Below are 26,739 nucleotides of genomic sequence, written 5' to 3'. Positions count from 1 at the left end.
TGACATTTTGATGATGAGTCTTCCCCACTAAGAAGATTGCATGCCTTTCTCTTTGAGTCTTCTTTTACTTTTGAGGGATTTCTTGACATTTCTTGTCAAGTTTATTCTCAGTTCTTTTTTTGTTTTTACTGCTGAAGCATTTTATCTTCTACCTACTTGATGATGTATGTGAAGACACTGATTTCTCTATATTAATTTTCATCACGTTACCTGATTCTTTTATCAACTATAAAAGGTTTTCAGTTGATTAGCTTGGATTTTTCAGGTATATAATAATATTATCTGCAAATAATGATACTTTAATCTTTTTTCCCCCAGTTGTATACCTGCGTTTTCTTTCTGTTGCCTAATTGTGATAGGTAGTACCTCCACAACAGTAGTAAATAGTGGTGGTGGAGTGCATAGATAGCTGTGTTTGGTTTCTGACTTTAGTGGGAGTTCTTCTAATGTGTTCCTATTGGGCTTGGTTTTAGCTTTAGGTGGAGAAGGTGGTAAATATATAGTTGATGTCTGTATTTTACTGTATATTTTAAAATATAAATATGTATATAAATATTTGCCAAGCATTTGTCTATTCTTATTTAATTTTTTCAGTTTTACTGAAGTATAATTGACAAAATTGTGTATATTTAAAGTATACAACATAGTGATTTGACATCTGTATATTTTGTGAAATAATTACCACAGTCAGGTTAATTAATATATCCATCACCTAAGTTACCTTTTCTATTTTGGTAGTGAGAATACTTGTAGTCTATTCTCTCAGCAAATTTCAAGTACAAACAGTATTGTTAACTATAGTCACTCTGCTCTGTGTTAGGTTCCTCAGAGCTTATTCATCTTATAAATGAAAGCTTCTACCCTTTGACCAGCATATCTCCATCTCTCCGAGGCCCTGGTAACCGCCATTCTACTCTATGAGTTTGACACTTTTTTTTTCTTTTTAAGATTCCACATAGAAGGGAGATCATGCAGTATTTGTCTTTCTGGCTAATTTCGCTTACTGTCATGTTCTGTAGGTTCTTCCATGTTGCTGCAAATGGCAGGATTTCCTTCTTTCTCACGGCTGAATAATATTCCAATACACACCCCCCCCCCACATCTTCCTTATCCATTTATCTGTTAATGGACAGTTAGGTTGTTTACATATCTTGGCTATTGTGAATAATGCTGCAGTGAACATAGGCATGCAGATATCTCTTCAAGAAGTGATTTCACTTTCTTTGGATGTATACCCAGAAGTGGAGTTGCTGGATTATATGGTAGTTTTTTTTTTATTTTTAAAATTTTTATTGGAGTATAGTTGATTTACAATGTTGTGTTAGTTTCAGGTGTACTGCACAGTTATACACATATATATATCCACTCTTTTTAGATTCTTTTCCCATATAGGCCATCACAGAGTATTGAGTAAAGGTCCCTGTGCTATACAGTAGATCCATATTAATGATCTGTTTTATGTATAGAGGTGTGTATATGTCAGTCCCAATCTCCCAATTTATCCCCCCACCCTTACCCCCAGTAACCATAAATTTGTTTTCTACATCTGTAACTCTATTTCTGTTTTGTTGATAAGTTCATTTTGTACTTTTTTTTCCCTCTGTACGCGGGCCTCCCACCATTGTGGCCCCTCCCGTTGCAGAGCGCAGGCTCAGTGGCCATGGCTCACGGGCCCAGCTGCTCTGCGGCATGTGGGATCCTCCCGGACCGGAGCACGAACCCTCGTCCCCTGCATCAGCAGGCGGACTCCCAACCACTGCGCCACCAGGGAAGCCCCATTTGTACCCTTTTTTTAGGTTCTACATATAAACGATATCATATGATATTTGTCTTTCTCTGCCTCACTTACTTCATTCAGTATGACAATTTCTAGGTGCATCCATGTTCCTGCAGATTGCATTATTTCATTCTTTTTTACGGCTGAGTAATATTCCAGTGTATATATGCACCACATCTTCTTTATCCATTCCTCTGTTGCTTCCATGTCTTGGCTATTGTAAATAGTGCTTCAGTGAATATTGGGGTACATGTATCTTTTCAAATGATGGGTTTCTTTGGATATATGCCCAGGAGTGGGATTGCTGGATCATATGGTAGCTCTACTTTTAGTTTTTCAAGGAACCTCCATACTCTTCTCCATAGTGGCTGTACCAATTTACATTCCCACCCACAGTGTAGGAGGGTTCCCTTTTCTCCACACCCTCTCTAGCATTTATTGTTTGTAGATTTTTTGAAGATGGCCATTCTGACCGGTGTGAGGTGATACCTCACTGTGGTTCTTATTTGCATTTCTCTGATAATTGGTGATGTTGAGCATCTTTTTGTGTGCTTTTTGGCCATCTGTATGTCTTCTTTGGAGAAATGTCTATTTAGATCTTCTGCCCATTTTTTGATTAGATTGTTTGTTGTGGCATTGAGCTGCATGAGCTGTTTGTATACTTTAGAGCTTAATCCCTTGTCAGTTGCTTCATTTGCAAATATTTTCTCATATTCTGAGGGTTGTCTTTTCATTTTGTTTATGGTTTCCTGTGCTGTGCAAAAGCTTTTGAGTTTCATTAGGTCCCATTTGTTTATTTTTGTTTTTATTTTCATTACTCTAGGAGGTGGATCGAAGATCTTGCTGCGATTTATGTCAGAGTGTTCTGCCTATGTTTTCCTCTAAGGGTTTTATAGTATCTGACCTTACATTTAGGTCTTTAATTCATTTTGAGTTTATTTTTGTGTATGGTGTTAGGAAATGTTCTAATTTCATTTGTTTACATGTAGCTGTCCAGTTTTCCCAGCACCACTTATTGAAGAGATGGTAGTTTGGTTTTTAAATTTGGGGGGAACCTCCGTACTGTTTTCCATAATGGCTGTACCAATTTACATTCCCACCAACAGTGTACAAGGATTCCATTTTCTACACATCCTTGCCAACATATGTTCTTTTTATAGAAGCCATCCTAACAGGTGTGTGATGATATCTTATTGTAGTTTTGATTTGCATTTCCCTGATCACTAATGATATTGAGCATCTTTTCATGTACCTGTTGACCACTTGTATGTCTTCTTTGGGAAAATGTCTATTCTGGTCCTTTGCCCAGTTTTTAATTAAGTTATTTGTTTTGTTTGTTTTGTGTTGTTTTGCTATTGAGTGGTATATGTTTGGATATTAACCCCTTATCAGATATATGGTTTGCAAATATTTTCTCCCTTTCCATACATTGTCTTTTCATTTTGTTGATTGTTTCCTTTGCTGTGCAGAGCCTTTCAATTCAATGTAGTACTTTGTGTGTGTGTGTGTGTGTGTGCTTTTTATGCCTGTGCTTTTGGTGTCATATCCAAATAGCATTGCCAAGACCAGTGTCAAGGAACTTATTCTCTATGTTTTCTTCTAGGATTTTTATGGTTTTAGATTTTACACTTAAGTCTTTAATCCATTTTAAGTTAACTTTTGTGAGTGGTGCAATATATGGATCCAGTTTTATTCTTTCGTGTGTGGATATCCTGTTTTCCTAATGCCATTTATTGAAGAGATTGTCCATTTTCCATTGCATATTCTTGGTTCCTTGTCAAAGTTTAGTTGACCCTACATGTGTGGGTTTATATCTGGGTTCACTGTCATGTTCCATTGGTCTGTGTGTCTGTTTTTATGCCAGTACCACACTGTTTTGTTACTATAGATTTTTTTGTTGTTGAATTTTATTTTATTAATTTTTTTATACAGCAGTTTCTTATTAGTTATCCATTTTATACATATTAGTGTATATATGTCAATCCAATCTCCCAATTCATCACACCACCACCACCCCCGCCCCTTTCCCCCTTTGGAGTCCATACGTTTGTTCTCTACATCTGTGTCTCAATTTCTGCCCAGCAAACTGGTTCATCTGTACCATTTCTCTAGGTTCCACATATGTGCATTAATATATGATATTTGTTTTTCTCTTTCTGACTTACTTCACTCTGTATGACAGTATCTAGATTCATCCACGTCTCTACAAATGACCCAATTTCGTTCCTTTTTATGGCCGAGTAATATTCCATTGTATATATGTACCACATCTTCTTTATCCATTCGTCTGTTGATGGACATTTAGGTTGCTTCCATGTCCTGGCTATTGTAAATAGTGCTGCAATGAACATTGGGGTGCATGTGTCTTTTTGAATTATGGTTCTGTCTGGGTATATGCCCAGCAGTGGAATTGCTGAGTCATATGGTAATTATGTTTTTAGCTTTTTAAGGAACCTCCATACTGTTCTCTGTAGTGACTGTATCAATTTACATTCCTACCAACAATGTAAGAGGGTTCCCTTTTCTCCACACCCTCTCCAGCATTTGTTGTTTGTAGATTTTCTGATGATGCCCATTCTGACTGGTGTGAGATGATATCTCATCGTAGTTTTTGATTTGCATTTCTCTAATAATTAGTGATGTTGAGCAGCTTTTCATGTGCTTCTTGGCCATCTGTATGTCTTCTTTGGAGAAATGTCTGTTAGGTCTTCTGCCCAATTTTGGATTGGGTTGTTTGTTTTTTTAATACTGAGCTGCATGAGCTGTTAATATATTTTGGAGATTAATCCTTTGTCCGTTGATTCGTTTACAAATATTTTCTCCCATTCTGAGGGTTGTCTTTTTGTCTTGTTGTAGTTTCTTTTGCTGTGCAAAAGCTTTTGTTTCGTTAGGTCCCATTTGTTTATTTTTGTTTTTATTTCCATTACTCTAGGACGTGGATCAAAAAAGATCTTGCTGTGATTTATGTCAAAGAGTGTTCTTCCTATGTTTTCCTCTAATAAGAGTTTTATAGTGTCCAGTCTTATATTTAAGTCTCTAATCCATTTTGAGTTTATTTTTGTGTATGATGTTACAGAGTTGTCTAATTTCATTCTTTTACATGTAACTCTCCAGTTTTTCCAGCACCACTTTTTGAAGAGACTGTCTTTTCTCCATTGTGTATCCTTGCCTCCTTTGTCATAGATTAGTTGACCATAGGTGTGTGGGTTTATGTCTGCGCTTTCTGTCCTTTTCCATTGATCTGTATTTCTGTTTTTGTCCCAGTACCATATTGTGTTGATTACTGTAGCTTTGTAGTATAGTGTGAAGTCAGGGAGTCTGATTCCTCCAGCTCTGTTTTTTTCCCTCAAGACTGCTTTGGCTATTTGGGGTCTTTTGTGTCTCCCTACAAATTTTAAGATTTTTTTGTTCTAGTTCTGTAAAAAATGTCACTGGTAATTTGATAGGGATTGCATTGAATCTGTAGATTGCTTTGGGTACTATAGTCATTTTCACAATATTGATTCTTCCAGTCCAAGAACATGGTATATCTCTCCATCTGTTTGTATCATCTTTAATTTCTTTCATCAGTGTCTTATAGTTTTCTGCATACAGATCTTTTGTCTCCCTAGGTAGGTTTATTTCTAGGTATTTTATTCTTTTTGTTGCAGTGGTAAATGGGAGTGTTTCCTTAATTTCTCTTTCAGGTTTTTCATCATTAGTGTATAAGAATGAAAGAGATTTCTGTGCATTAATTTTGTATCCTGCAACTTTACAGAATCCATTGATAAGTTCTAGTAGTTTTCTGGTGGCATCTTTAGGATTCTCATGTGTCATGCAGTATCATGTCATCTGCAAAGAGTGACAGTTTTACTTTTTCTTTTCCAATTTGTATTCCTTATATTTCTTCTCTGATAGCTGTGGCTAGGACTTCCAAAACTATGTTGAATAATAGTGGCGAGGGTGACATCCTTGTCTTGTTCCTGATGTTAGAGGAAATGCTTTCAGTTTTTCACCATTGAGAATGATGTTTGCTGTGGCTTTGTCGTATATGGCCTTTATTATGTTGACGTAGGTTCCCTCTGTGCCCACTTTCTGGAGAGTTTTTATCATAAATGGGTGTTGAATTTTGTCAAAAGCTTTCTCTGCATCTATTAAGATGATCATATGGTTTTTCTCCTTCAATTTGTTAATATGGTATATCACATTGATTTACGTATATTTAAGAATCCTTGCATCCCTGGGATAAATCCCACTTGATCATGGTGTATGATCCTTTTAATGTGTTGTTGGATTCTGTTTGCTAGTATTTTGTTGAGGATTTTTGCATCTATATTCATCAGTGATATTGGTCTGTAGTTTTCTTTTTTTGCAGAATTTTTCTCTGGTTTTGGTATCAGGGTGATGGTGGCCTCGTAAAATGAGTTTGGGAGTGTTCCTTCCTCTGCAATTTTTGGAAGAGTTTGAGAAGGATGGGTGTTAGCTCTTCTCTAAGTGTTTGATAGAATTCACCTGTGAAGCCATCTGGTCTTGGACTTTTGTTTGTTGGAAGATTTTTAATCACAGTTTCCATTTCATTACTTGTGATTGTTCTGTTCATATTTTCTATTTCTTCCTGGTTCAGTCTTGGAAGGTTATGCCTTTCTAAGAATTTGTCCATTTCTTCCAGGTTGTCCATTTTATTGGCATAGAGTTGCTTGTAGTCGTCTCTTAGGATGCTTTGAATTTCTGTGGTGTCTGTTGTAACTTCTCCTTTTTCAGTTCTAATTTTATTGATTTGAGTCCTCTCCCTCTTTTTCTTGATGAGTCTGGCTAAAGGTTTATCAATTTTGTTTATCTTCTCAAACAACCAGCTTTTAGTTTTATTGATCTTTGCTATTGTTGTCTTTGTTTCTGTTTCATTTATTTCTGCTCTGATCTTTATGATTTCTTTCCTTCTACTAACTTTGGGTTTTGTTTGTTCTTCTTTCTCAAGTTCCTTCAGTTGTAAGGTTAGATTGTTGGAGATTTTTCTGGTTTTTGAGGTAGGATTGTATTGCTGTAAATTTCCCTCTTTGAACTGCTTTTGCTGCATCCCATCAGTTTTAGATCGTCGTGTTTTCTTTGTCATTTGCCTCTAGGTATTTTTTGATTTCCTTTTTGATTTCCTCAGTGATCTCTTGGTTAGTTACTAACGTATTGTTTAGCCTCGATGTGTTTGTGTTTTTTTACGTTTTTTTCCCTGTAATTGACTTCTAATCTTATACCTTTGTCAGAAAAGATGCTTGATATGATTTCAATTTTCTTAATTTTGCTGAGGCTTGATATGCAACCCAAGATGTGATCTATCCTGGAGAATGTTCCGTGTGCACTGGAGAAGAAAGTGTAATCTGTTGTTTTTGGATGCAACGTCCTATAAATATCAATTAAACCTATCTGGTCTATTGTGTAATTTAAAGCTTGTGTTTCCTTATTAATTTTCTGTTTGGATGATCTGTCCATTGGTGTAAGTGAGGTGTTAAAAGTCCCCCACCATTATTGTGTTACTGTCGATTTCCTCTTTTATAGCTCTTAGCATTTGCCTTATGTATTGAGGTGCTCCTATGTTGGGTGCATATATATTTACAATTGTTATATTTTCTTCTTGGATTGATCCCTAGATCATTATGTAGTGTCCTTCCTTGTCTCTTGTAACATTCTTTATTTGAAAGTCTATTTTATCTGATATGAGTATTGCTACTCCAGCTTCCTTTTGATTTCCATTTGCATGGAATATCTTTTTCCATCCCCTCACTTTCAGTCTGTATGTGTCCCCAGGTCTGAAGTGGGTGTCTCGTAGACAGCATATATATGGGTCTTGTTTTTGTATCCATTCAGCGAGCCTGTGTCTTTTGGTTGGAGCATTTAATCCATTCACATTTAAGGTAATTATTGATATGTATGTTCCTGTTACCATTTTCTTAATTGTTTTTGTAGGTCCTTTTCTTCTCTTGTGTTTCCCACTTAGAGAAGTTCCTTTAGCATTTGTTGTAGAGCTGGTTTGGTGGTGCTGAATTCTCTTAGCTTTTGCTTGTCTGGAAAACTTTTGATTTCTCTGTTGAATCTGAATGAGATCCTTGTCAGGTAGAGTAATCTTGGTTGTAATTTATTCCCTTTCATCACTTTAAATATATCATGCCACTCCCTTCTGGCTTGTAGAGTTTCTGCTGAGAAATCAGCTGTTAACATTATGGGAGTTCCCTTGTATGTTATTTGTTGTTTTTCCCTTGTTGCTTTCAATAATTTTTTTTGTCTTTAGTTTTTGCCAATTTGATTGCTATATGTCTCGGCATGTTTCTCCTGGGGTTTATCCTGTGTGGGACTCTGTGCTTTCTGGACTTGGGTGACTATTTTCTTTCCCATATTAGGGAAGTTTTTGACTATAATCTCTTCAAATGTTTTCTTGGGTCCTTTCTGTCTCTCTTCTCCTTCTGGGACCCCTATAATTCGAATGTTGTTGCATTTAATGTTGTCCCAGAGGTCTCTTAGGTTGTCTTCATTTCTTTTCATTCTTTTTTCTTTATTCTGTTCTGCAGCAGTGAATTCCACCATTCTGTCTTCCAGGTCACTTATCCGTTCTTCTGCCTCAGTTATTCTGCTCTTGATTCCTTTTAGTGTATTTTTCATTTCAGTTATTGTATTGTCCATCTCTGTTTGTTCTTTAATTCTTCTAGGTCTTTGTTATACATCTCTTGCATCTTCTCGATCTTTGTCTTCATTCTTTTTCTGAAGTCCTGGACCATCTTCACTATCATTTTTCTGAATTCTTTTTCTGGAAGGTTGCCTATCTCCACTTCATTTAGTTGTGTTTCTGGGGTTTTATCTTGTTCCTTCATTTGGTATCTAGCCCTCTGCCTTTTCATCTTGTCTGTTGTTCTGTGAATATGTTTTTTTTTTTGGGAAAATAACTTTTTATTTTGTTTGGGGCAGTGGGCAGGGGTCTGGTCTCAGAACTTCTGGAACTGTTTTTTGGTGCCAGCAGCCTTGATGACCTTGAGCACGTTGAAGCACACCGTCTTGCTCAGGGGCCGGCACTCGCCCACTGTGACAATGTCACCAATCTGGACGTCCCTGAAGCAGGGGGAAAGGTGCACAGACATGTTCTTGTGGCGCTTCTCGAAGCGGTTGTACTTCCGGATGTAGTGCAGGTAGTCTCGGCGGATGACAATGGTCCTCTGCATCTTCATTTTGGTCACCACACCAGACAGGATTCGCCCTCGGATGGAGACATTACCAGTAAAAGGGCATTTCTTGTCAATGTAGGTGCCCTCGATGGCCTCCTTCGGTGTCTTGAAGCCCAAACCAATGTTCTTGTAGTATCGCGGGAGCTTCTCCTTGCCAGTTTCTCCAAGCAGAACCCTCTTCTTATTTTGAAAGATGGTCGGCTGCTTTTGGTACGCACGCTCCGTCTGAATGTCCGCCATCTTCCCGGCCGCCTGAAAAAAGGCTGAATATGTTTTTTTGTTACACAGTCTGCAGGATTGTAGTTCTTCTTGCTTCTGCTGTCTGCCTTCTGGTGGATGAAGCTATCTAAGAGCCTTGAGCAAGTCTCCTGATGGGAGGGACTGGTGGTGGGTAGAGCTAGCTGTTGCTCTGGTTGGCAGAGCTCACTAAAACTTTAATCCACTTGTCTGCTAATGGGTGGGGCTGTGTTCCCTCCCTGTTGGTTGTTTGGCCTGAGGCGGCCCAACACTGGAGCCTACCCAGGCTCTTTGGTGGAGCTAATGGTGGACTCTGTGAGAGCTCACACCAAGGAGTACTTCCCAGAACTTCTGCTGGCAGTGTCCTTGTCCTCATGGTGAGACAGAGCCACCCCCTGCCTCTGCAGGAGACCCTCCAACACTAGCAGGTAGGTCTGGTTCAGTCTCCTAGGGGGTCATTGCTCCTTCCCCTGGGACCCGATGCACACACCACTTTGTTTGTGCCCTCCAAGAGTGGAGTCACTGTTTCCCCCAGTCCTGTTGAAGTCCTGCAATCAAATCCCGCTAGCCTCCAAAGTCTGATTCTCTAGGAATTCCTTCTCCCGTTGCCGTACCCCCAGGTTGGGAAGCCTGACGTGGGGCTCAGAACCTTCAATCCAGTGGGTGGACTTCTATGGTATAAGTGTTCTCCAGTTTGAGAGTCACCCACCAAGCATTTATGGGATTTGATTTTATTGTGATTGTGCCCCTCCTACTGTCTCATTGTGGTTTCTCCTTTGTCTTTGGATGTGGGGTATCCATTTTGGTGAGTTCCAGTGTCCTCCTGTAGATGATTGTTCAGCAGTTAGTTGTGATTCCCTGTAGCTTTTTAATATAGTTTGAAATTGGGACACATGATGCCTATAGCTTTGTTGTTCTTTCTCAAGATTGCTTTGGCTATTGGGGATCTTTTTGTGGTTCCATATGAATTATAGGATTATTTTTCTTGTTTCTGTGAAAAATGCCAATGGAATTTTGATAGAGGTTGCATTGAATCTGTAGATTGCTTTGGGTAGTATGGACATTTTAACAATATTAATTCTTCCAATCTACGAACTTGGGAATATTTTTCCATTTATCTGTGTCTTAATTCCTTTCATCAGTGTCTTTTTTTTTTTAAACTTACTAATTTGTTTTAAAAATTTTTATTTTTTATTTTTGGCTGCGTTGGATCTTCATTACTGCATGTGGGCTTTCTCTAGTTGCGGTGAGCAGAGGATACTCTTCATTGCGGTGCGCGGGAATCTCATTGCGGTGGCTTCTCTTGTGGAGCACCAGGCATGTGGGCTTCAGTAGTTGCTGCATGTGGGCTCAGTAGTTGTGGCACACGGGCTCCAGGGTGTGCGGGCTTCAGTAGTTGTGGCTCATGGGCTCTAGAGCACAGGCTCAGTAGTTGTGGCCCAGGGGCCTAGTTGCTCCATGACATGTGGGATCTTCCCAGACCAGGACTCAAACTGATGTCCCCTGCATTGGCAGGTGGATTCTTAACCACTGTGCCACCAGGGAAGTCCCCATCAATATCTTATAGTTTTCAGGGTACAGGTCTTCACCTCCTTGGTTAAATTTATCCCTAAGTATTTTATTCTTTTTGATGCTCTTGTAAATGGGTTTGTTCTCTTATATCATTTTCTGATAGTTTGTTGTTATTACATAAAAATGCAACTGACTTTTGTATATTGATTTGATATACTGCAGCTTTTCCGAATTTATCAGTTTGAATAGTTTTTTTGGCGGAGTTTTGGACATATGATCATGTCATCTGCAAGCAGAGACAATTTTATTTCTTCCTTTCCAATTTGAATATTAAACAAATTTTTCCTGTCTAATTGCTTTGGCTAGGATTTCCAGTCCTATGCTGAATAGAAGTGGTAATAGTGGGCATGCATGGGAATTCCCTGGCGGTCCAGTGGTTAGGACTCCATGCTCTCACTGCTGAGAGCTTGGGTTTGATCCCAGGTAGGGGAACTAAAAGCCCACAAGCCAAGCAGCACCCCCCCCCAAAAAAAAATGGAGTGGCACCCTTGTCTTGTTCTGGCTCTTAGAGGAAAAGCTCTTAGCTTTTCACCATTGCTTATGATGTTAGCTGTGGGCTTGTCATATGTGGCCTTTATTATGTTGAGGTACATTCCTTCTGTACCCAATTAGGTTTTTAATCATGAAAGGATGTTGAATTTTGTCATGCTTATTTTGCATCTATTGAGATGATCATAGGATTTTTATCTTTCATTCTGTTAATGTGGCATATCCCACTTATTAATTCGCATGTGTCGAACCATCTTCATTCACATCCCAGGAATAAATCCACTTGATCATAGTGTGTGATCTTTTTAATGTGCTGTTGAGTTCAATTTAGTACATTTTGTTGAGGATTTTTGAATCTTTTTTCATCAGGAATATTGGCTTATAATTTCCTTTTCTTGTTGTGTGCTTGTCTGGCTTTGCTATCAGGGTAATGCTGGCCTCATAAAATGAGTTTGGAAGTGTTTCCTCCTCTTCAGTGTTTTTTGAAGAGTTTGAGAAGGATTGATATTAATTCCTCTTGAAATGTTTGGTAGAATTCACCAGTAAAGCCATCTAATCCTGGACTTCCATTTGTTGGGAGGTTTTTGATTACTGATTCAGTCTCCTTACTGGTAATCAGCCTGTTCAGATTTTCTATTTCTTCATAATTTAGTCTTGTTGGTCATATGTTTCTAGGAATCTATTCATTTCTTCTCATCAAATTTGTTGACATCTCGTTTTTCATAGTAGTCTCTGTGATCCTTTATATTTCTGTGATATCATCTCCTCTTTCATTTCTGATTTTATTTGAGTCCTCTCTCTTGGTGAGCCTAGCTAAGGGTGTGTCAGTTTTGTTTGTTCAAAAAACCAGCTCTTGGTTTCATCCATCTTTTCTATTGTGTTTTTAGACTCTCTTTATTTCCACTTTGCTCTTTATTTCCTTCCTTGTAAGTAGAAGGCTTAGTTTGTTGTTCTTTTCTTAGTTCCTTGAGGCATAAAGTTAGCTTGTCTATTTGAGATTATTCTTTTTTCTAAACATAGACCTTTATCATTAAAAACTTTCCTCTTAAAACTGCTTTTGCTGCATTCCATAATTTTTGGTATGTTGTGTTTCCATTTTAGTTTGTTTTGTAATTTTTAAAATTTCTCTTTTGATTTTTTCTTTGGTCTATTGGTTCTTCAAGAGTGTATTGTTTAATTTACACATATTTGTGAATTTTCCAGTTTTCCTCCTGTTACTGATTCCTAGTTTCATACCATTGTGGTCAGAAAAAATACTTCATTCTTATGAAATTTGCTAATACTTGTTTTGTGACCTAACATAGGATCTATCCTGGAGAATGTTCCATGTGTGTTTGAGAAGAATGTGTATTCTGGTGCTGTTTGGATGAAATATTCTGTATGTCTGTTGGGTCCATTTGGTCTAGAGTATAGTTCAAGTTCAAATGTTTCCTTACTGATTTTCTGTCTGGACAATCTTTTGTTGAAAGTAGGATATTGAAGTCTCCTACTATTACTGTATTGTTGTCTATTTCTCCCTTCAGATCTTTTAGTATTTGCTTAATATATTTAGGTGCTCTGATAATGGGTACATATATATTTACCAGTGTTAAATCCTCTTGATGAACTGCTTTATCATTATATAATGACCTTTTTTGTCTCTTGTTAAGTTTTTGACCTAAAGTCTATTTTGTCTGGTGTAAGTATAGCCACTCCTGCTCTCTTTTGGTTTTCATTTTCATGAAATACCTTTTTCCATCCCTTCCCTTTGTGTCTTTTTGTGTCCTTAAAGCTGAAGTGAGTCTCTTGTGGGAAGCATATAGTTAGGTCTTTATTTTTAAAAATACATTCAGCTACTGTATGCCTTTTGAATAGATGATTTAATGAATTTAAATTTAAAGTAGTTATTGATACGTAAGGACTTACTAAAGCTATCTTATTAATTATGTTCTGGCTGTTATGTAATTCCTTTCTTCCTTTCTTCCTCCCTTGCTGTCTTCCTTTTTGAATTGATAATTTCCCTTAGTGGTATGTTTTGATCTTGATCTTTTGTCTGCTGTAGTGTTTTGCTTTGTGATTACCGTGAGGGTTACATAAAACATCTTATAGTTATAACAACCTATTTTAAGCTGATAACAACTTAACTTCCATAGCATACAGAAATTCTGTGCTTTCCTCTCCCATTTTATGTTTTTGATATCACAGTTTACATATTTTTATATTGTGTATTCATAAGGAAATTATTGTCACTGTAGTGATTTTTAATACTTCTGTGCTTTAGTCTTTATACTAGAGTTAAGAGATTAACATACTAGCATATTACAGTATTAAAGTCATTCTCAGTATCTGTGGGAGATTGGTTCCATGACACCCCTGCCCCCCATGTATACCAGAAACCGTGGATGCTCAAGGCCCTTGGATAAAATGGAGTAGTATTTATATATAGCCTTTAAATCTTCTCTAGATCACTTATAATACTTAATATCATGTAAATATCATGTAGATAGTTGTAAATGTTATGTAAATTGTTACCAGAGTGGGGCAAATTCAAGGTTTGCTTTTTGGACTTCCTGAGTTTTTTGGTTTTTTTTTTTTTCCTCAAATATTTTCAATTAGTTGGTTCAATCTGTGGATGTGGGATTCTCGAATAGGGAAGGCCAACTGTATTTTGAATGTGACTATATATATACTTACCTTTAGCAGTGTGTTTTATATTTCTATGTTTCTATGTTATTAGTTAGTGTACATTCATTTCAGCTTGAAGAACTTTTAGCATTTCTTGTAAGGCAGGTCTAGTGATGATGAATGCTGTACACATTTGTTTGTCTGGCAAAGTGTTTATCTCTCCTTTATTTCTGAAGGACAGCTTTGCCAGGTAAAGTATTCTTGGTTGGAAGGGTTTTTTTTAATTGAAGTATAGTCAACTTACAATGTGGTGTTAGTTTCAGGTGTACAACAAAGTGATTTGTATACACACACACACTGTGCCTATACAGTAGGTCTTTGTTATTTATCTGTTTTATATATAGTAATGTGTATCTGTTAATCCCAAACTCCTAATTTATCCTTGCTTCCATCTCCCACTTCCCCTTTAGTAAACCGTTAAGTTTGTTTTCTGTGTCTGAGTTTTTTTTGTTTTTGTTTTTTAACTTTTCATTTCATATTGGAGTATAGTTGATTAACAATGTTGTGTTAGTTTCAGGTGTACAGCAGAGTGATTCAGTTATACATATACATGTATCTATTCTTTCTGAAATTCTTTTCCCATTTAGGTTGTTACATAATATTGATCAGAGTTCCCTGTGCTGTACAGTAGGTCCTTGTTCATTATCCATTTTAAATATAGCAGTGTACATGTCAGTTCCAAACTCCTTAACTATCCCTCCCCCCCACCCATCCCCCCTGGTAACCATAAGTTCCTTCTCTAAGTCTGAGTCTGTTTCTGTTTTTTTTCAAAGTAAAATTTATTTATTTTTAAATTTATTTTTGGCTGCATTGGGTCTTCAGGCTGCGCGTGGGCTTTCTTTTAGTTGCGGCAAGCGGGGGCTACTCTTCGTTTTGGTGCGCAGGCTTCTCATTGTGGTGGCTTCACTTGTTGCAGAGCACAGTCTCTAGGCGTGCAGGCTTTAGTAGTTGTGGCGCATGGGCTCAGTAGTTGTGGCTCACAGGCTGTAGAGCCCAGGCTCAGTAGTTGTGGTACACGGGCTTAGTTGCTCTGCGGCATGTGGGATATTCCTGGACCAGGGCTCAAACCTGTGTTCCCTGCATTGGCAGGTGGATTCATAACCACTGTGCCACCAGGGAAGCCCTAGTTTCTGTTTTGTAAATAAGTTCATTTGTATAATTTTTTTAAGATTCTGCATGTAAGTGATGCCATATGATATTTCTGTTTCTCTGTCTGACTTCAGTCAGTATGACAAGCTCTAGGTCCATTCATGTTGCTGTAAATGGCATTATTTTATTCTTTTTACTGGCTGAGTAATATTCCATTGTATATATTTACCCCATTTTCTTTATCCATTCTTCTGTTGATGGACATTTAGGTTGATCCACGTCTTGGCTATTGTAAAAGGCGCTGCAATGAACATTGGGGTGCATGTATCCTTTCAGACCATAGTTTTCTCTGGATACATGCCCAGGAGTGGGATTGCAGGATCATATGGAAGCTCTGTTTTTAGTTTATTTTAATATTTATTTATTTATTTGGCTGTGTGAGGTCTTCATTGTGCCTTGAGGGATCTTTTAGTTGCAGCATGTGGGCTCTTAATTGTGGCATGTGGAATCTAGTTCCCTGACCAGGGATCATACCCAGGCCCCCTGCATTGGGAGCATGGAGTCTTAAACCACTGGACCACCAGGAAGTCCTTGTTTTTAGTTTCTTAAGGAACCTCCATACTGTTTTCCATAGTGGCTGCACCAATTTACATTCCCACCCACAGTGTAGGAGAGTTCCACACCTACACTGTGGAGAGTTTTCTCCACACCCTCTCCAGCATTTGTTTGTGGATTTTTGGATGATAGCCATTCTGATTGGTGTGACGTGATAGCTCATTGTTGTTTTGATTTGCATTTCTCTAATAATTAGTGATACTGAACATCTTTTCATGTGACTCTTGGCCATCTGTATGTCTTCTTTGGAGAAATGTCTCTTTAGGTCTTCTGTCCATTTTTTGATTTGGTTGTTTGTTTTGATGATATTAAGCTGCATGAGCCGTTTGTAAATTTTGGAGACTTATCCCTTGTTGGTCACATATTTGCAAGTATTTTCTCCTATTCTGTGGGTTGTCTTTTCATTTTGTTTTTGGTTTCCTTTGCTGCACAAAAGCTTTGAGTTTAATTAGGTCCCATTTGTTTATTTTTGTTTTTATTTCCATTACTCTGGGAGATGGATTGAAAAAGATATTGCTTTAATTTATGTCAGGGAGTGTTCTGCCTATGTTTGCCTCTAGGAGTTTTATAGTGTCCCATCTCACATTCAGGTTTTTAATCCACTTTGAGTTTGTTTTTGTGCATGGTGTTAGGGAGTGTTCTAACTTCATTCTTTTACATGTAGCTGTCCAGTTTTACCAGCACCACTTATCAAAGAGACTGCTTTTCCTCCATTGTATAGTCTTGCCTCCTTTGTCATAGATTAATTAACCATAGGTACATGGGTTTATTTCTGGGCTTTCTGTCCTGTTACATTGATCTATATTTCTGTTTTTGTGCCAGTACCATACTGTTTTGATGACTGTAGCTTTGTAGTATAGTTTGAATTCTAGGCGCCTGATTCCTCCACCTGTGTTTTTCTTTCTCAAGCTTGCTTTGGCTATTTGGGGTCTTTGGTGTCTCTACACAAATTTTAAGATTTTTGTTCTAGTTCTGTGAAAATTGCCATTGGTAATTTGATAGGGATTGCATTGAATCTGTAGATTACCTTGGGTAGTATAGTCATTTTGACAATATTGATTTTTCCAATCCAAGAACATGGTATATCTTTCCATCTGTTTCATTTTCGATTTCTTTCATCAGTGTCTTACAGTTTTCAGAGTACAGGTCTTTTGTCCTTAGGTAGCTTTATTCCTAGGTACAGTGTTTTATTCTTTTTGATGCAGTGGTAAATGGGATTGTTTCTTGAATTTCTCTTTCTGATCTTTTGTTGTTAGTGTACAGAAATTAAACAGATTTCTGTCTATTAATTTTGTAACCTGCAAATTTATCAAATTCATTGATGAGTTCTAGTAGTTTTCTGGTATTGTCTTTAGGATTTTCTGTGTATAGTATCATGTCATCTGCAAACAGTGACAGTTTAACTTTTCCAATTTGGATTCCTTTTATTTCTTTTTCTTCTCTTATTGCTGTAGCTAGGACTTCCAAAACCATGTTGAATAAAAGCAGCAAGAGTGGTCATCCTTGTCTTGTTCCTAATCTTAGAGGAGATGCTTTCAGCATTTCCCCATTGAGTATGATATTAGCTGTAGGTTTGTGGTATGTGGCCTTTATTATGTAGAGGTATGTCCCCTCTATGCCCATTTTCTGGAGAGTTTTTAATCATAAATTGGTGTTGAATTTTGTCAGAAGCTTTTTCTGCATGTATTGAGATGATCATATGGTTTTTATTCTTCAGTTTGTTGATGTGGTATGTCACAGTGATTGATTTGTGGATATTGAAAAATCCTTGCATCCTGGGATAAATCCCACTTGATCATGGTGTGTGATCCTTTTAATGTATTGTTGGATTCAGATTCCTAGTATTTTGTTGAGGATTTTTGCGTCTGTGTTCATCAGTGATACTGGCCTGTAATTTTCTTTTTTGTGTGTGGTATCTTTGTCTGGTTTTGGTATCAGAGTGATGATGACATCATAGAATGAGTTTGGGAGATTTCCTTCCTCTGAAGTTCTTTGGAACAGTATCGGAAGGGTAGGTGTTAGCTCTTCTCTAAATGTTTGATAGAATTCGCTTGTGAAGCCATCTGGTCCTCTACTTTTGTTTGTTGGAAGTTTTTTAATCATAGTTTCAATTTCACTACTTGTGATTGGTCTGTTCATATTTTCTGTTTCTTCCTGGTTCAGTCTTGGGAGATTGTACGTTTCTAAGAATTTGTTCATTTCTTCCAGGTTGTTCATTTTATTGGCATACATTTGCTTGTAGTAGTTTCTTATGATCCTTTGTATTTCTGTGGTGTCAGTTGTAACTCCTCCATTTTCATTTCTAATTTTATTGAATTGAGTCCTTTTCCTTTTTTTCTTGATGAGTCTGGCTAAGGTTTATCAATTTTCAGAGAACCTTTTAGTTTCAGAGAACCAGCTTTTAGTTTCATTGATCTTTGTTATTGTTTTCTTCATCTTTATATCATTTATTTTTATTAATTTTTATTGGAGTATAGTTGCGTTACTCTATATCATTTATTTCTGCTCTGTTCTTTATGATTTGTTTCCTTCTACTAACTTTAGGTTTTGTTTGTTCTTTCTGTAGTTGCTTTAGTTATAAGGTTAGGTTGTTTATTTGAGATTTTTCTTGTCTCCTGAGGTAAGATTGTATAGCTATAAACTTCCGTCTTAGAACTGCTTTTGCTGCATCCCATAGGTTTTGTATTGTTGTGCTTTCGTTTTCATTTGTCTCTAGGTATTTTTTGATTTCCTCTTTGATTTCTTCAGTGATCCATTGGTTGTTTAGTAGTGTATTGTTTAGCCTCCATGTGTTTGCACATGTTTGTGTTCTTCACAGTTTTTTTCTTGTATTTTATTTCTAATCTCATAGCATTTTGGTCAGAAAAAATGCTTGATGTGATTTCAGTTTTCTTAAATTTACTGAGACTTGCTTTGTGGTCCTGTTTTTGTTTTGTAAATAAGTTCATTTGTATTATTTTTTAGTTTTCACATTTAAGTGATATCATGTAATACTTGTCATTCTGTCTGACTTACTTCACTTAGTGTGATAATCTCTAGGTCCATCCACGTTGGTGCAAACATGGCCATATTTCATTCTTTTTTTAATGGTTGAGAAATATTCCATTGTGTATATATATATACACCACATTCTCTTTATCCATTCATCTTTTGATGGACACTTAGGTTGCTTCCATGTCTTGTGTATTGTACATAGTGCTGCTAAGAACATTGGGGTGCATGTATCTTTTCAAATTAGAGTTTTCCTCTTTTCTGGGTATAGGTTGGCAGTTTTTTCTTGCATCACTTTGAATAAATCATTCCACTCTCTCCTGGCTTATAAGGTGTTTGCCGAGAAATCCACTGATAGCCTTATAGGAATTCCCTTGTATGTGAGGAATTTTTTTCTCTTGTTGCTTTTAAAATTTTTGTCTTTGACTTTAGATGATTTCATTATAGTGTCTCTTGGAGGAGATCTTTTGGGGGACCTGTAAGCTTTTTTTTTTTAATAAATTTTTAAAATAAACTTGGACGTCCAAATCTCTGCCCAGATTGGGAAGATCTCAGCTGTTATTTCTTTAAGTAAGCTTTCTGCCCCTTTCTCCCTCTCCTATCCTTTGGGGACTCCAGCAGTGCTTATGTTGTTTCTCTTGATGATACCTCATGATACATGAAGGCTTTCTTCACTCTTTTTCATTATTTTCTCTTTGTTCACCTTGAACTGGATAATTTCAAATGACCTGTCATTGACATCATGGATTTTATTCTTCTGCGTGATCAAGTCTGCTGTTAATACTTTCTAGTGCATTTTCATTGCATCCATTTTTTTTTTTCAGCTCTAGGATTTCTGTTTGGTTCCTTTTAATGATTTCTGTGTCTGTTAAATTTTTTGTTTTCTTCATGTATTGTTTTTCTGACTTCACTGAATTGCCTTTGTGTGTTTTCTTGCAGCTCACTGAGGCCTTCTTTAAAACAACTGTTTTGAATTTTTTATTGGGCAGATTGCAGATCTCCATTTTTGGGGGGTCAGTAACTGGAAAATTACTGTGTTCCTTTGGTGGTGCTATGTTTCATTGAGTTTTCACATTCCTTGAAGTCTTGTGTTGCTGTCTTTGCATCTGAAGCAATCATCTTTTCCAGTCTTTACTGACTGGCTTCAGGAGAGATACACCTTTTGTCGGCCCTGCTAGGGATTCCGAGGCTTTCTCAGTAAATGAAAATTGCATTAGCAGATATTCCAATTGCTTTTTAAATGGTTATCAAGAATTAACCTGTAGAAATTATTTAGAATTAACCTGTAGAAAACACATGGAAGATTTTATTTTATTTTTTGGGTTGACTTCAACAACAACATTTATTTTCTCACAATTGTGGAGGCCAGAAGTCTTGAGAGCAAGGTGTCCACTGGGTTCATTTCTCCTAAGACCTCTATCCTTTGTGGAAATTTTTATAAGAGTTGAAAAAGTGAATATGAAAAACCTTGAACAATGTATGAAGACATAAGCATTAAAATAACTAAAATCAGAAATACATTCCGGTACTCTTTGATAGAAATGCATGTATACCACTTTTATAAATGAAAAGTAATGACTGTTGCAGCTCATAAAGAGGAACTTTGGGGTGATACTCTTATTTCTTGATTGAGTGGTATTTAGATTAAATGGCTGTGTTTACTTTCATGGAGCTGCTTGCTGTTAATTTGTATACTTTTCTGTAATATTTAATGCAAAGCTTTAAAAGTTTATTTAAAGTTAAAAACTCAGTACTCTTCACTTAAACTGTCTCTGCATGTAAACATATCACATGAAGACCAACAGCCACTATTAACATTTTCTTCCATTCTTTTGTGCATTTTTTGCCTATAATCTTTATTTAATATTTTTTCATTTTGTGAAAGTACATGCTCTGTACTTTCACAGAGCACAGTGGATTGATGATATGATTGACAGAAAGATGCTAAGAAACATAGTATGGGACGTTTCTTTAATGGCAAATAATCCAGAAATTTATTAAGGTTTTTACATTAAAAATATAAGGGTTCTGATTCTGGTCAGCATGTAGTAAGCACACTCTACCCTTTCTCTCTGACTAAATACAATTAAAATCCTAGGGCAGAGTACATGGACCAGCTGTCTGAGTACCATGAAAGATAAATGGTAGCAGATAGAATGGGAAATGAAATTGTTTTAGTTTTTTCTCTCCATAAAATACCTTACAGCCTGGACTCAAAGGTAACCCAAAACCTGGAACTGGACACTAGGTGCAGACAGAAAGAAGTCTGAGAGAAGCTCTGTCTTTATAGTGTCAGGAGTGAGAAAGGGGATTCTTATAAAGAGGTTGGAAGAAAGGGATGGAGGAAGAGAATCTTTTGTGTTTTGTTTGCTTTTTTTTTTTTTCCATTTTGTCCTGCTCTTGTCTCCCATGAAATTCTGTGGTGGTGAAGGCAGCAATGACATTGGCAGCCAGGTGGGAGCAGAATCCTTTTATTTATAGGGGTTATGGTCCTAAGACCATGGAGATATTTGCTGATTTTGTCCTCTCAATTCTCACCACTTTACCCGGGAAGCAATCACAGTTGTGGGAGGTGCTCAGCAGAGCAGGAAAACAAAAGCCCTTCCCTTCTAGCAAGAAGACCCAGAAAAGGTCCTCTAGGAGCTGGAATGTCTTGGGAGGATTGTAGAGAGGAAGGAACTCAACAAAGTGAACCCATAATATTGTGTATGAACTCCTGGGTTCTTTTCCAAAATAGCATATATGCATCTGACTCTAAACAGCATGCCAAACGCTACACTACTGCCCAAGTCCTATGTTGGCTGTTGCACAATATGCATGAGACAAATCAAAATGGTACTGCAAGGGCTTTGAAAACCAAACTGACATTGGAACCACAGCCCAGGGAAATTGGATAGGAATTTGTGGATTGGACTTAATCAGGTAGATTGCTGCTAAAACAAAAATCCAACGTTTTCAGTTGGATTTAAACAAGGTTCAGAGTAACATAGCGTAGTATCTAAACATTCAAAATTACTGCACATATAAAGAATCAGGAAAATCTCACCATCTCTTAAGAAGAAAATATAGTCAGCAGATGGCAACCATGACACGACATAGATGTTGGAATCATCAAAGAGTTTAAAGTGTAATTATTAATTAAAACCTTGCTCTAATAATTGAGGGTAAACCTCCTTGAAGCAAATGGAAAGTTATACATTTAAATTTAAAATTGGAAGTTTAGGGACTTCCCTGGTGGTGCAGTGGATAAGACTTTGCGCTCCCAAAGCAAGGGGCCCAAGTTTGATCCCTGGTCAGGGAACTAGATCTCATATGTGTGCCACAACTAAGAGTTTGACTGCCACAACTAAGGAGCTCGCCTGCTGCAGCTAAGGAGCCCGCCTGCTGCAACTAAGGAGCCTATGTGCTGCAACTAAGGAGCCCACATGCCACAGCTAAGGATCTGGAGAGCTGCAACTAAGGAGGCTTGGAGCTTCAACTGAGCCCGCGAGCCACAACTAAGGAGCCTGCCTGCCGCAACTAAGACCTGGTGCAACCAAATAAATAAATGTATATTTTTATAAAACATAAAAAAATAAAGTTGGAAGTTTTATAACTAAAACTAAATTTAAAATTCGTTGAGTGATGTCAGTGACAGAATAGGGATATATTAAGTCAGTTAACTTGAAGGTAGAATAAAAACTATCTAGTCTGAACAACAGGGATTTAAAATAAACTGAAGAAAGATGAGGAGAGCTTCAGGGACCCATGGGACAATAACAAAGTTTATCTTTCATGTTATTGAAGTCCCAAAAGGAGTGGAGATGGAGTGGTGCAGAAAAAGTGTTTGTGGAAATTATAGAAAGAAAGAAAAATATGTTTCTGTTTGCAGTTGACATGATAGTCTGCTTAGAAAATCCCAAGGAATGTACAAAAAAGACTGTGGAACTAATTAGTGAGTTCAGCACAATTGTAGGTTACAAGATCAACATATTAAAATCAGTTATATTTCTTTGTACCAGCAATTAACATGGGGAAACTGAAATTGAAAACACAACCACTCAAAAAACGATTAGGTGTAAATCTAACAAAACATGTACAGTGCTTATATGTTGAAAACTATACAATAATGATTAAAGAGGGAATTCCCTGGCGGTCCAGTGGTTAGGACTCCACGCTTCCATTGCAGGGGGTGTGGGTTTGATACCTGGTCAGGAAACTGAGATTCCCACAAGCCATGGCTTGGCCAAAAAAAAAAAAGAAAAATGGTTAAAGAAATCAAAGATCTAAATAAATGGAGAAAGATATCATGTTCATTGGAACACTAAATTGGAACACTAGATTGGAACACTAAACATAGTAGTGATGTCAATTCTCAAATTGATACGTATGTTTACTGTAATTCCTATCAAAATTCTAGCAAGATTTTTGTAGACATAGACTAGATTACTCTAAAATGTATAAGGAAAGCAAATAAACTAGAATGGGTAAAACAATTTTGAAGAAGAATAAAATGGAAGGAATCATTTTACTCATTTCAAGACTTTATAGCTATTGTAATCAAGACTGTGTAGTATTGGTGGAGGGCTAGGCACGTAGATCACTGGAACATTATAGAAAACCCAGAAATAGACTCATAAAGTACAGCCAACTGGTTTTTTATTTGGTTGCACCAGGTCTTAGTTGCAGCACGTGGGCTCCTTAGTTGTGACATGCAAACTCTTAGTTGCGGCATGCATGTGGGATCTAGTTCCCTGACCAGGGCTAGAACGCAGGCCCTTTACATTGGGAGCATGGAGTCTTATCCACTGTGCCACCAGGGAAGTCCCCAGACACCTGCTCTTTGACTGAATGTTTGTGTCCCCCCCGCCCCAAGTTCGTATGTTGAAATCTTAATCCTTGGTGTGATTGTATTAGGGAGTTGGGGCCTTTGGGAGGTAATTAAATCATGAGGGTGGAGTCCTCGTGAATGGGATTACTGCCCTTATAAAAGAAACCCCAGAGAACTCTCACTTCCTCTTCTGCCATGTGAGGACATAGTGAGAAGATGGCCAATTATGAACCAGGAAGTGGGCCCTCACCAGAAACTGAATCTGCCAGTGCCTTGATCTTGGACTTCCTAGCCTTTAGAACAGTGAGAAGTAAATATTTGTTGTTTAAGCCACCCAGTGTATGCTATTTTTATTATAGCAGCACAAAGGACTAAGACAGGTGCCAAAGCAATTCATTGGAGGAAAGGTAGTCTTCTCAACAATTGGTGCTAGAACAATTGGTTATCCATAGGGAAAAACAAAACGCAGAAATCCTGGATCTAATCTCACATCTTACAGAAGAAGTTACTCACATGTATCATAGGTTTAAATGTAAAACTATAAAAAATTTTAGGAGAAAATCTCAGAGAAAAAATTTAGAATTCTTTTACATGACACCTAAAGCATGATCCATTCCACCTAAAGGAAAAAAAAAAAAGATAAATTAGACTTCATCAAAATTAAAAGCTTCGGCTCTATCACAGAGTCTGTGAAAAGAATTTTAAAAAGAGGTTATAGACTTGAAGAAAACATTTGTGAACAACATATCTGGTAGAGACTTACATCCAGAATATATAAGGAAATCTCAATAACTCCTAAATACCAAGGGGATCAAAGAAGAAAGTACAAGAGAAGTTAGAAAATGCTTTGAGGTGAATGAAAACAGAAATCACAAATACAGAAACTATGGGATGCAGCTAAAGTAGTGTTCGGAGGGAAATTTACAGCTGTAAATGCCTGTATTAAGAAAGAAGAAAGAGAGAGTGGGGACAGCAGAAGCTAGAAGAACTACAGTCCTGCAGCCTGCGGTACGAAAACTACATTTACAGAACGATAGACAAAATGAAAAGGCAGAGGACTATGTTCAGATGAAGGAACAAGATAAAACCCCAGAAAAAGAACTAAATGAAGTGGAGATAGGCAATCTTCCAGAAAAAGAATTCAGAATAACGATAGTGAAAATGATCCAGGACCTCCAAAAAAGAATGGAGACAAAGATGGAGAAGATGCAAGAAATGTTTAACAAAGACCTAGAAGAATTAAAAAAAAACAGAGATGAACAATACAATAACTAAAATGAAAAATGCACTAGAAGGAATAAATAACAGAATAACTGAGGCAGAAGAACGGGTAAGTGACCTGGAAGACAGAATGGTGGAATTCACTGCTATGGAACAGAATAAAAAAGAATGAAAAGAAATGAAGACAGCCTAAGAGACCTCTGGGACAACATTAAATGCACCAACACTCATGTTATAGAGGTCCCAGAAGGAGAAGAGAGAGAACGGACCCAAGAAAACATTTGAAGGGATTATAGTCGAAAACTTCCTTAACACGGGAAAGGAAATAGCCATCCAGGTTCAGGAAGCACAGAGAGTTCCAGGCAGGATAAACCCAAGGAGAAACATGCCGAGACACATAGTAATCAAAATGACAAAAATTAAAGACAAAGAAAAATTATTAAAAGCAACAAGGGGAAAATGACAAATAACATACAAGGGAACTCCCATAAGGTTAGCAGCGGATTTCTCAGCAGAACTCTACAAGCCAAAAGGGAGTGGCATTGATATATTTAAAGAGATGAAAGAGAAGCACCTACAATGAAGATTACTCTATGTGACAAGGATCTCATTCAGATTCACCGGAGAAATCAAAAGCTTTACAGACAAGCAAAAGCTAAGAGAATCAGCACCACCAAACCAGCTCTACAACAAATGCTAAAGGAACTTCTGCAAGTGGGAAACACAAGAGAAGAAAAGGACCTACAAAAACAAACCCAAAACAATTAAGAAAACTCATAAGAACTTCACATATCGATAATTACCTTAAATGTGAATGGATTAAATGCTCCAACCAAAAGACACAGGCTTGCAGAACGGATACAAAAACAAGACCCATATATATGCTGTCCACAAGAGACCCACTTCAGACCTAGGGACACATACAGACTGAAACTGAGGGGATGGTAAAAGATATTCTATGCAAATGGAAATCAAAAGAAAGCTGGAGTAGCGATACTCATATCAGATAAAATACTTTATTTTTTTAATAAATTTATTTATTTTAGTTTTGGCTGTTTTGGCTCTTCATTGCTGCGCGCTGGCTTTCTCTAGTTGCGGTGAGTGGGCGCTACTCTTCGTTGCGATGCAAGGGCTTCTCATTGCGGTGGCTTCTCTCGTTTCAGAGCACTGGCTCTAAGTGCATGGGCTTCAGTAGTTGTGGCTCACAACTCTAGAACACAGTCTCAGTAGTTGTGGTGCACAGGCTTAGTTGCTCCGCGGCATGTGGGATCTTCCCAGACCAGGGCTCGAACCTGTGTCCCTTGCATTGGGAGACAGATTCTTAACCACTGTGCCACCAGGGAAGCCCCAAATAGACTTTAAAATAAAGACTGTTACAAGAGAGAAGAAAGGACACTACATAGTGATCAAGGGATCAATCCAAGAAGAAGATATGACAATTATAAATATATATGCACCCAACATAGGAGCACCTCAATACATAAGGCAAGTGCTAAGAGCTATAAAAGAGGAAATCGACAGTAACACAATAATAGTGGGGACTTTAACACCTCACTTACACCAATGGACAGATCATCCAGACAGAAAATTAATAAGGAAACACCAGCTTTAAATGACACAGTAGACCAGATAGGTTTAATTGATATTTATAGGACATTTCATCCAAAAACAACTGATTACACTTTCTTCTCAAGTGCACATGGAACATTCTCCAGGATAGATCACATCTTGGGTCACAAATCAAGCCTTGGTAAATTTAAGAAAATTGAAATCATATTAAGCATCTTTTCCAACCACAATGCTATGAGATTAGAAATCAATTATAGGGAAAAAAATGTAAAAAACACAAACACATAGAGGTTAAACAATACATTACTAAATAACCAAGAGATCACTGAAGAAATCAAAGAGGAAATCAAAAAATACCTAGAGACAAATGACAATGAAAACATGACGATCCAAAACCTATGGGATGCAGCAAAAGCAGTTCTAAGAGGAAGTTTATAGCAATACAATCCTACTTCAAGAAACAAACAAATCTCAAACAATCTAACCTTACACTTAAAGGAACTTGAGAAAGAAGAACAAACAAA

The 26,739-nt window shown here is 37.3% G+C and overlaps 2 protein-coding genes across 7 annotated transcripts in view; one reads left to right on the top strand and one right to left on the bottom strand.

Annotated features, from left to right (window-relative positions):
* The window catches only part of SCAP (SREBF chaperone), an 89,672-nt gene that overhangs the window by 16,635 nt on the left and 46,298 nt on the right, over positions 1-26,739 (top strand). For 5 of the 6 annotated variants that reach the window (XM_027096948.1, XM_027096947.1, XM_027096945.1 and 2 more), the window contains exon 1: positions 9,571-9,623. The exons of the other annotated variant lie outside the window; for it this stretch is intronic. The gene's annotated coding sequence lies outside the window, so the exon portion shown is untranslated. Of the gene's footprint in view, positions 1-9,570; positions 9,624-26,739 lie in introns of those variants that run through there. 6 annotated transcript variants of the gene reach the window in all.
* LOC113615012 (40S ribosomal protein S11-like) lies at positions 8,662-9,224 on the bottom strand. Its single transcript, XM_027096950.1, has one exon. The coding sequence runs from the start codon at positions 9,196-9,198 to the stop codon at positions 8,722-8,724; it is 477 nt and encodes a 158-aa protein (XP_026952751.1). The 5' UTR covers positions 9,199-9,224; the 3' UTR covers positions 8,662-8,721.

The sequence above is a fragment of the Aethalodelphis obliquidens genome, unplaced genomic scaffold (assembly GCF_003676395.1).
Source record: "Aethalodelphis obliquidens isolate GAN/ISIS:26980383/991018 unplaced genomic scaffold, ASM367639v1 scaffold111, whole genome shotgun sequence".
NCBI classification, from domain to species: Eukaryota; Metazoa; Chordata; class Mammalia; order Artiodactyla; family Delphinidae; genus Aethalodelphis; species Aethalodelphis obliquidens.
The sequence above is the reverse complement of the archived record's forward strand: the minus strand, read 5'-3'. Positions and strand labels throughout refer to the sequence as shown.

Coding starts and splice junctions, on each gene's coding strand:
- LOC113615012 (XM_027096950.1), bottom strand. CDS start 9,198: ATGGCGGACATTCAGACGGAGCGTGCGTACCAAAAGCAGCCGACCATC.